Source organism: Solanum verrucosum, unplaced genomic scaffold, assembly GCF_900185275.1.
Source record: "Solanum verrucosum unplaced genomic scaffold, falcon-dt-bn FXZP01000052.1, whole genome shotgun sequence".
In the NCBI taxonomy this organism is placed as follows: Eukaryota; Viridiplantae; Streptophyta; class Magnoliopsida; order Solanales; family Solanaceae; genus Solanum; species Solanum verrucosum.
The window spans coordinates 722,162-733,369 of record NW_026020193.1 but is presented as its reverse complement, the minus strand read 5'-3'; the positions used below and the strand labels follow the sequence as shown (position 1 = coordinate 733,369).

General features: G+C 30.1%; 1 protein-coding gene across 1 annotated transcript; it reads left to right on the top strand.

Annotated features, from left to right (window-relative positions):
- The first annotated feature begins 337 nt into the window (after positions 1–337).
- On the top strand, positions 338–2,522 carry LOC125829418 (exopolygalacturonase-like). The gene is made up of 5 exons (XM_049508639.1): positions 338–614; positions 1,174–1,488; positions 1,582–1,871; positions 1,964–2,180; positions 2,253–2,522. Exons 1-5 carry the CDS (start codon positions 447–449, stop codon positions 2,487–2,489), a joined length of 1,227 nt encoding a protein of 408 aa, XP_049364596.1. The 5' UTR covers positions 338–446; the 3' UTR covers positions 2,490–2,522.
- Positions 2,523–11,208: the final 8,686 nt, after the last annotated feature.

Below are 11,208 nucleotides of genomic sequence, written 5' to 3'. Positions count from 1 at the left end.
GACTGGTAGTCTCCTTGTATGGACTCGGGCAATCATCATCTCTGAGTTAGATTCAGGTGACATATCTTTACTAGTACTATATTTAGGCACAAAGAGAAATAGGAACAAGCATCCACAAATTCAGGGGCAAGCAATTTATTAAATTAAGCAAATATATGAAAATGACAAAATGTAAATATGACAAGTAAATTAAAGGAGGCAAGCAAAGAAGCAACAATGTCCTCAAAGTTTGACAAAACATTATTTTGTTAGAGCATTTATCGGAGTAATTTTCCTAATTTGCTAATAAAATAGCAAGGAAGAAGAATTCATACAAAGAGAGGGAGAGCTCTTATACCCTCAATAAAATCCTGGGTAAGAGCTATAAAATGCTTTAAATTTGTAACATATCTCAAACTCTCTTTGGTTTAAAAGGAAAAAACAAAAGGTTGAGGGGTTGAAAAAAAATGGCCATGACAATTATTAATGGATCATCTTTAGCCCTCATTCTTGTGTTATCAACGTTGGTTACCTGCAAATGCAATGCAGCTGCTGCTGTTCCTTTAGCTGATCAAACCATTTTTAATGTCATGGATTTTGATGCCAAACCTAACTCAGAACTTATAAGCACACAGGTAATTCTTCAAATATTAACTACAGATGAAAGGGAAATGTAAATGAAATTTTTGGGCATACGAAATATTTTTAAAATTCTACAACGGATTAATGTAGAAACTATATATCTAATACGATCATTTATCCTATTCCCTTTCTTAGGTCATTTATGTGAGTTATTTAAACAAGAATTATCTTGTTTAAATAGGAATTCTCCTTTTCTCAACCGTAATTTCCCTTGTGCAAAATGAAAAATGAAAGCAATCATCATTTCTTATTAAATTCTTCATGAAAGATTATTGAGAAGACCGGTCTTCCATGAAATATTACATGTAAATGGCTTTAGAGTGTATATTTTTGTAGTGTAGTTCGTGTTTATAACATGTCATGATTATGTCCTTCATTTGTGTGATGCACTCAAATTGTCAAATGGGAATTACAACATGTGTGTGAACATAAATGAAGCCAGAATTTTTAGTTTATGAATTATGATTATATAATTATTCTTTTTTTGCTTATTGGATTTTGAACAGATTATTTGTGTATATTTGTATTGATTGATTGTGTGAAATCATGCAGGCATTTATGAAGGCGTGGCGAGCTGCTTGTGATTTCACTGGACACGCAAGAGTTTTTGTCCCTCCGGGAGTATATACACTAGGAGAGATCATATTTGCAGGACCATGCAAAGGGACACATTCTATAATACTTGAAATTGCAGGAACCTTAAAGGCAGTGCCTGATGTTTCTGAATATTCAAACTTTGCTTGGATCTCATTCGAGTCTATTAATGGCGTTATCATTACTGGTGGAGGCACTCTAGATGCTCAAGGACAATCTGTTTGGCAGTTTAATGACTGTAAAACTAATCCTAATTGTGTCCACCTCCCTGCTGTAAGTTCATCATTCATCTCAATCAAATTTCTCGTTTAATTAATTTATCGAGATTATGGATCAGTAATACTTTGTGATTCTTCTTTTTTGTAGACCTTGCATTTCAATGATATACGGAATGGAAAAGTAATGAGGTTGAAGTTGATAAATAGCATGGGATTTCATTTACATATTACAAATAGCTATTTGGTAAGGTTCCATGGACTTACAATCGATGCCCCTGAAGATAGCCCGAACACTGATGGAATACATATAAGCAAGTCGAATACCATAAAACTTTCCAGGAGTGTCATTAGGACTGGCGATGATTGTGTTTCATTCGGACAAGGAACAAACAATGTCACTGTTAACAAAGTCACCTGTGGCCCTGGCCATGGCATTAGGTACATTATCTGCTACTTCCTCTGTCACTAGAGCAAGTTTCACTCGTTATAATCTCACAACGTTATGTTGTTTGTGGTAATTGAAAACATAGTGTAGGTAGTCTTGGTAAGTTGGCTGGCGAATTGGAAGTTAGAGGACTTATTGTGAAGAATTGTACGTTGAGAGGCACGACAAATGGTATCCGAATCAAAACTTATGCAGGAGAAAATGCAAACAGAGCATTAGGGATGATGTTCAGCGACATTGTTATGGAAAATGTTAAAAATCCAATCATCATAGACCAGAGCTATGGTGACAAATCAACCGATGTATGTTTAATTAATTTCATATACAATTAAGATCATGAGCAAATCTGATTCAGAATGTGTTGAATTTTGCAGTCGTTGTCACAAGTGAAAATAAGCGATGTGGTTTACCAGAACATAAGGGGAACAACAAGCAGTGAGATACCGGTTCAACTGTTGTGCAGTTCAAAACTCCCTTGTCAAAATGTTCGACTCACCAACATAAATTTGAAGCATATAGCGAATACGCCAATTACTTCTCAATGTCAAAATGTAAATGTTGGCTATACTGGCATTCAAATTCCATCACCTTGCCATGGACCCTCTTCATAGTACTCTATGATCAATTTGGAGTGAAAATACAAATGTTGGCTATACAATGGAGAGAAATGCAAATGGCCAATCTGATCAACGTCGATGTCCAAGAGTAACAAGAACTGATCGAAAATATGGTGTCGTAGACAAAAAGATAATGCCTCCCACCATCAACACGTACAATTTAGTGGTACGGATAGACGTCCTCCGCAGAGTAGGTATGGATGTAATTCTCATTGTTCTAATTCCCTCTTCCGCTTCCCGGATCCCCAAATGTAATAGAATTAAAGGATAAAAAAAAAAAAAAAAGTTTGCCCTCACATTTTTTATATATCAACTATACACGAGTCCACCCCAAATTCCCCCCAAAAAAATTAGATTTGTAGTATTTAGTTATAGTTGTTAGGAGAAACTATCCCTTGGGGGTATTTATAAAGAAAGATTTAATTTAGTTTATATTTTTGTTCTTTTATTTATCTCTTTATGATAATTCGAGCACGCACGTAAAAAGTACGTGAAAATGAACCTTGACTCAAAAGGTATAAATTATAAAAATCAACACTCACTTATGTGGGATTTTAACCCCTAATTGACTAAAACCAACAAGCTAACCGGATTATAAAAGTAACCCTTAGGACCTACCCCTAAGACCTTTTATAATAATTCTAGATTATTGTTATCTTTCCAAATTACCCCACTTGGATCAAATATTAACTCCAAAATACACCCGGAAAAATACTTCTAAGAAAGTTGAACTCAATAATTAGGGATGGGGTACTTTTATCAGTATTAACAACTTTTTTAATGATAAAATCATATTATTAACTATAAAAAAATTACATTTTTTATGACAAACAAATTCATGAATTTATTTTTATAGGTAATATAATTTGTTGTCCGGATTATAAAAGTAACCCTTAGGACCTACCCCTAAGACCTTTTATAATAATTCTAGATTATTGTTATCTTTCCAAATTACCCCACTTGGATCAAATATTAACTCCAAAATACACCGGGAAAAATACTTCTAAGAAAGTTGAACTCAATAATTAGGGATGGGGTACTTTTATCAGTATTAACAACTTTTTTAATGATAAAATCATATTATTAACTATAAAAAATTACATTTTTTATGACAAACAAATTCATGAATTTATTTTTATAGGTAATATAATTTTTTTTGACAACAAAACACTAAATTGTTTTTGTATATGATTAATGATCCATGTTTAGGGACTATTGATTGACGATTATTTTAATCACACAAATTTTTTGTGCGACAGAATATGGCTGATAAGAGATTAGTAAACAACTTCGAATTTTGACAAGGAAACACTACTAGCTGGAAAGTATTCCTTATAAATAGCCACTAGTGAAATCTTTGGAGGCATATATATAGTCTCACTATTGTGACTAACGTGGTGCTTTGGAAGAAAAATGAAATTGGTTACGATAAGGGCGTCTTTGGTACGGAAGAAAACATTTTCTGGAAAATATTTTTCAATTTTCTCATGTTTGGTTGGCTTAAAATGTTTGGAAAATGTTTTCTAAATCAACTTATTTTCCTCAAATTTAAGGAAAATTACTTCCCTATCAAAATTAGGGAACACATTTTTCAAAACTCTACTTCATCTTTTATTTTTATTTTTTACCCTACTTATACCCCGTAACCGACCCTTCCCATTCAAAAAAAAATTAAAAATTTTAAACTTCAAACATATTTTTATCCCTACACCCATCAAACAAAAAATATAAAAATTTATAAAATTATTTTTTGAAAAATGTTTCAAATTTTAAACTTTTTTTTTTACCTCACCCAACTCCTACCACTTCTACCCCTCCCCCCCAAACAAGGTCACCCCACCCAAGTAACCCCCTCCCCCGCCACCCCCGTCAAATTTATTTTTAAAAAAATATATATATTTTTGGGAAGTATTTCAAATTTAAAAAATTTCATTTTTATGTCACACGACACCACCCCTCCCCGCCACACCCAACTCTACCCCTCACCCCTACCCCACTCCGCAGCCCCCCCCCCCCCCCGGCGGTCAAATATTTTTGAAAAAAAATTCCTGAGTCGAAAGTCTGGGTCAAATCTCAGGGTCGAATTTTAGAACAGTTATCGGGGTCTTGTTCTAGTTTGGGTGTGGGGTTGATTTTCTGACCAGAAATTATTTTCCTAAAGAATATTTTTTCACCAACCAAACATTAAAAAGTATTTTCTACTCACCAACCAAACATGATAAAATAAGTTAAAAATCCACTTGTTTTCCAAAAAAATATTTTCTAGGAAAACATTTTCCTTCATACCAAACACACCCTTAGAGAAGAGAATCAACTCGCGGATTTTATTACTAACATAGGTGTTCATTTTGCAGGTTCGTTAAAATTTGATAATTTTGAGAGATGATCCCCTCACATGGAAGGAAGATTATTAATACAGAGAAAATGCAAATTCTAAGTCTTGGAGTACAAAGTGTCAAAATAGATGATATGAATGTAACACTACAAACACGCAAGCAAGTAATGAAGAAATGTCATCAGCAATTGTATTACTATCAAGAAGAATGTAACACTACAACCACGCAAGCTAGTATCATATGTCTAAATTGAATTCTTGCAAGTTCGACTTTCATTAAGGAGATGCTTCCATGTGTAAGTTTTCAACCAGTCCTCCTGCAAAATCCTAATTTCACCTTATGCAGTGGAAATTTTTTTATTTTTTTTAATTATGAGAATCTAGTCTATCTAAGATGGAATTTTTTTAATTATGGCTATCTAAGATGGAATCAACCATTAATGCTTGATATTAGAATAGACTTTCTACATCGCACCTCTTAGACCATCTCCAACCCACCTCTATTTTACTCTCCATTCTCTATATTTGGAGAGTAAAATAGAGAATGGGCTCTCCAACCATTCTCTAAATGACTCTATTCTCCATTTATAGAGAGGTGAATAGTAGTTCTCTAAACTATTCACACTCTATTTTTCATTATTTTATTATTATTTCTACTATTTTGTAATTAACATGATATTTTTCATATAAGACCATTAATTATATCTTTAATATCAGTAATTCATTTTAATGTTATATAACATTTTAAAAAATATATTATTTAATATATACTACTTTCACCCAATGTAATAATGTTTCAATTTTTTAAATTTTTGTCACTTTAATATAGTATGATATCATTATTAATTTTCACTATGAAGAATGCACAAAATTAAATGATAAGATGAAAATTTTGATTTAAAAATACAATACATAACATAATAATTAAAATACAAGATAACAATACATAACATAGTAATTTTATCACAACGATAACTAAGTGATCCGATAGGTCGTTTTCAGATGTAACAATATTTGGAAAAAATTAGTGTATGATCCACATAATTAGTGTAGTTGTGATTGCGGTTGTGCTTGTTGATTTCTTTTTTCAATTATTCGTAGTTATTCTTGTTGCATGAAAATCTCCGATTTGAACAATCTTTAGCTAGACATAAAATAATTAAGGATAAATATGTTCATTTTGAACTCCGTAATGCATTAATAGAGCATTTATGGAAGAAATGTAATAATTTTGAAAGTAGAGTATTTATGTATTTATATTTCATTAATAATTTCACTTTTATTTGAATTGTCCATTAATTTGTATATTATATAATATTAATTTGCAATTTATGTTATTTAGAAATTTAGGAAAAAATATAATTTATATTAAGTAAAGAATTTGAAAAAAAATTATATTACATGAAAATTATATAAAGTGATTATTTGAAAAAATAAAAAAAATAAAGGATATGTATCATGAGATAAGAAAATAAAAATGAAATAGAAATAATAATATAATATTGAGAAGAGAGAAAAAAATTCTTTTTTTAGAGAGTGAAATAGAGATTTGGGTTGGAGTTGGTTGTCTGAAAAAATAGAAAACACTATATTTGGAGAGTAAAATAGAGATTAGGATTGGAGATGCCCTTAGGTTGTAACCTTTTTCCTAATTCTGTGTGAACACAATGTTTTATGCGTTGAGTTATCTTTTAATATAATCTATGTAAGCTTTTGTACACACAAAATATTTTAGAGAAAATACATTAAAAAAAACCCCTAAACTTGACAGCAAAACTTACTTTAGTACTTTAAATATTATACGGGCGTTTAAATACCATTTTAACAATTTTGAACTGATTAAATACGATCCTAAGAGCTGACATGGCAAAGTGAATGTATTCACTCTCCTCAAAGCGCGTGAAATAATAAAAGTAAAAAAACTAAAAGGTAAAAATCATACACATGGTAATTTTTTATTGGCCAATATATAAATAATAATTTTTAAATTTTTTTTATAAGTTAAAGTTAAAAAAAAAATGTTAAATGTCTTGTTTAGAAGTAAATGAAATTTGTGGGTTCAATTTTTTTTAAAAAATATTTAATTTTTTTTTTGTTCTCTCTTTAATTTGTTGTCTTCCCCCATTGAAGCACTCCTTATACCTTTCTTCTTCCATATTAAAATTTTTCCTTCATCTTCATCCCTCACCTCACCCGCCCTTCACTAATCACTAAATCCAACACCTAATTCATATTTTTGAATGTAAACTTTCTTGAATTTTAAGTAACCCATTTTGAATTCTATTAGTTGTGATGCAAAAAACGTGGGTCTATCAACTTTCTTTCACAACCGTCATTTCTCATTTGAGTTGTTAAGAAAAAAATAACTTTCAAAAAATATTATTTTTCAAGGAGAAGATTTGTGGGAGAGAGAGAGGGTTCGAAGAAGAAAAAGTAAGTATTGATGAATGTTGAAGAAGAAAAAAACTATTGAAGGCTGGAAATTTGGGGGAAAAAGGAAGATAGTGAAGGTTGAAAATGGTGAAAATCAAAGAAAGGTGGGGGGGGGGGGAGGGGGTAGAAGAGAAGGGGTGGAAGAAGATGGGGAAATTTTGATTTTAAAATACATTTTTAATTAATTGATTAGTGTAATGAATTTTAAGAAAATGTTTAAGAAAAAAGGTGAATAGGCAAAAAAAAGATTGAAAATTAATGACATGGTGCTTAAATGACTGTGACGTGGTGCTTACATGGCTATGATGTGGTAGATGAGAGTGGTATTCTATTATCATGGTTGTATTTAATTCACTTCAAAGATGTTAAGGGGGTATTTAAACGCTCGTGTAATTTAAGTGCTAAAGTAAATTGTGCTCCAAGTTTAGGCGGATTTTTATGTATTTTCTCAATATTTTATATACTAAACTATATTGAATCTAATCTATGTAGGTTTTTGTATTAATATTTCGAGTGTTAAATCAAAGTTGGAAGTGCATGTGTAGTTTCCCTTTTCAATACATTACAATATCTAAAATTTTGAAGCAGAGATAACATATTTTACTGCTTCATCAAAGTTACTAACATTTTCTTATGTGAAGTGGTCATGTTGCACCAATCATCTTTCATAGAAAAAATATTGATTATAATTATTGGTCCCACTTACACATTCTTGCAAAGTTAAGGGGCATAAAATTATTGAAATTGCAAATTTTCTTTTCTTAGAGGACCCCTATTTCACTATTTAAGATTTTTTTTAGTTGAAAAGATTAAACTTTGAGAATCTTTAACAAAAGGGTACAAGAGATTATCTTTACTTATATGCTAATTACTCTTACCATGAAATGATAAAGAACATTAAATATTAATTGAATAGAGATGTGCCGGAGTAGGTGGGTACTTCTCTGAGTTCTCTATATAATAAGCCCATCTGGTTCACTGTTCTTTATCTCAGTCTTTGATTTTTAATTTTCTACCCACTAAAAAAAGCCTCAGTTATTTTCTCCATAAATCAGCCCTCTTTTTTTATCTTTTTCCTCACTCCTCTGTCCCAAAAAAAAAATATCATTAGTTTCTTTAATAAACATGTTATTAAATTTTTAAAGATTTTCTTGCCCCTATCGCATTTTTTCTGCAAATTACCTAGATATACATATATACTTGTTTTACGGCACGTGTGTATTGTATATATAGTATATGATGTTGTAAAATAAAATTAATATTACTAAATTAAAGCTTTTCAGTAAACAATTATGATTGAACGAACATAGGACAAGTGTTTCTAAATTATCAATACATATTGTCATAGAGTTACTTGTATTTTGAAATCAAAATGACCAGATATCATTAAAATATTTTAAAATACATTCAAAGTTTAAATGTGGGAGAAAGCTACATTTCTTTAATAATATTATTTCTTACTTCACTAAATTTTGTAAACAGATCTAACCAATAAAATAGAAAAATAAAATATTCATTCAAAAAATGTCACCAATAGCATTTCCTCTTGAGCTTATGAACATAAATGATGTACACCATTTAAGTACAAATTCTGTCTTAAATATTCATACTTGAAATTTAATATGTGCATGACACTAATAAGGATTACCATAAGTATTTCAATATTTTATCTTTATATGTAACATATCTTTTACAAAATATTATTACTCTATTGATATTTGAGTAAGGCTATCATAGAGAGTCAATTTTACAAAAAAAAAGTGTACTTGGTTGTTATCATGAATGATGGTTATATATACTTCAGTAGAATAATTTAATTTTAATATATGAATAACATCACCTATGGTGAAAAATATTTCATTTCATTAAGTTTCTACCTTATCTTTGTGGAATTGTAGTCTTCTCTTTTTTTTGTCGCATATATATCATATAGTTGTTGTCTAATTAAAGTATCTAGTATCTTATAGAAATTGTATCATGATATAAAATATTTAATTTTTTCAATTATAAATATTTATTAATAGATGAATAAAATGTAAAGCATTATTTATAGAATAATTAATTTGATTTAAAATCATTTTATGATGAATCACTAATTTCTTATCTATTTTTATATAGCTAGTAAGGAATATATCTTGTAACATAAAGAAAAATTATATGGAACAATACATAGCCAATGAAGAATGAAGACGAAAATATATGTTCATGCTATATATATTCACTCTAGTGTTCCATTTGATTTAAATCTCTTGTCACCAACACTTTACTTTCTCCGTTCATTTTTACGTACATATCTATTAAAAAATAACTATTATCATGGCTATGTTATCAAATTATAAGTAAACATGAAAATCTATTTTTTGATATAGTGAATTTAACATCAAAACTAATCATTCAATGGACTACGTTGATACCCATTGTTTTAGCAAAATTAGGAAGAAACTCCTTCGTTTGAGGGAAAAGAATAAAAAATAAAAAAACAAAGAAGAAATATCTTACCCAAATCATATGCCTTTTTTCATATTTGTTTAATATTATTGTCTCTCCCACAATTTTTCGTCACTATTAACTCATGAAAATGGTAAGAAAAAATACGAGTGTGAATTGATGAATGATTTGCTACAATTTTTTTCACCAACTCTTTCTTATGAGGTACTCGAATTTCGTTGAATTTCAAACTTGATCAATTTTTGCAAATAACACGTGAGATTTTTTAAGAAGAAGAAGAGTAGAGAACTTAAAGAAATTATAGTTTAAAAGTTTGAGGAACCCCCTCTTTTTATAGCTACCAAATAGTAGTATGAATAGGTGTTAATTGTGCCTTATCCGAAAAGTCACAATCTTTCGAAAAAGTCACTACTTATCGGAAAAGTCACAACCCTTTGAAAAAGGCACAACTCAACCGAAAAGGCACAACCCTTTAGAAAAGTCACAACCCTTCGAAAATATCACAACCCTTCAAAAAAGTCACAACTCATTGAAAAAGTCACAACCTGTCAAAAAAAGTCACAACCCGTTGGAAAAGTCACGACTCATTGAAAAAGTCACAATCCTTTAATTTGAAAAAGGTATGTACTTTCAATATAATAAAATTAATTAAATTAATAAATAAATTGAGTATTTTTAATTGGGGTATTATAGTAATTCAATATTCAAGTTTGGAATAAATAAATTGAGTATTTTTAATTGGAGGTATTATAGTAATTCAACATTCAAATTTGGAAATTCATGCTTTTAAGGTAGTATAGATAGATAGATAGATAGATAGATAGATAGATAGATAGATAGATAGAGAGAGAGAGATCTAAAATGGGGGATAATAATTGGGATTTAGGCGCGCTGTTGAACGAAGTTGTAATATTAATGGACCTAACGATGTTATAGATCCTAACATACGTTTGGAGACTTTTAAAAATGATGATTGGAATACTGTTGACAAAAAATTTTCTTCTGACATGCCTAGTTTTGATGGATTATCTGAATTTTCTCTATAGATTTTCCAGTTGCTCACCAGGAAAAATCAAATGACCAGTCATAATCATGGACCAAAATGGTAATCAAGAGATGCACTTACATCTCATTCAACCAACTCAATATAGTCAACAGATCTGTTTTCCTCCATTACCAACAAAGATAATGTGTATGCCAACAATAACTACAACACCACAAGAATTGGTTGATCGACAGTAATAATTTAAAAAATTAGATGACCATGTCATAATCATGGACCAAAATGATAATCAAGAGATGTACTTACATCCCATTTAATCAACTCAATTTAGCCAACAAGTCGTTCTTCCTCCATTTCCAACAACGAGAACATATATGCCAATAACAACTATAACACCACAAAAATTGATCGATCTACAACAACTTAAAAAATTAGATGACCGGGTCAGAATCATGAATCAGAATGATAACCAAGATATGTACTTGCATCCCATT

Excerpts from the sequence above, each read along its gene's own strand:
- LOC125829418 (XM_049508639.1), top strand. The coding sequence starts at position 447 with ATGGCCATGACAATTATTAATGGATCATCTTTAGCCCTCATTCTTGTG. Across the intron at positions 1,489-1,581 it reads ATTGTGTCCACCTCCCTGCT|ACCTTGCATTTCAATGATAT; the intron begins GTAAGTTCATCA and ends TCTTTTTTGTAG. Across the intron at positions 2,181-2,252 it reads ATGGTGACAAATCAACCGAT|TCGTTGTCACAAGTGAAAAT; the intron begins GTATGTTTAATT and ends TGAATTTTGCAG.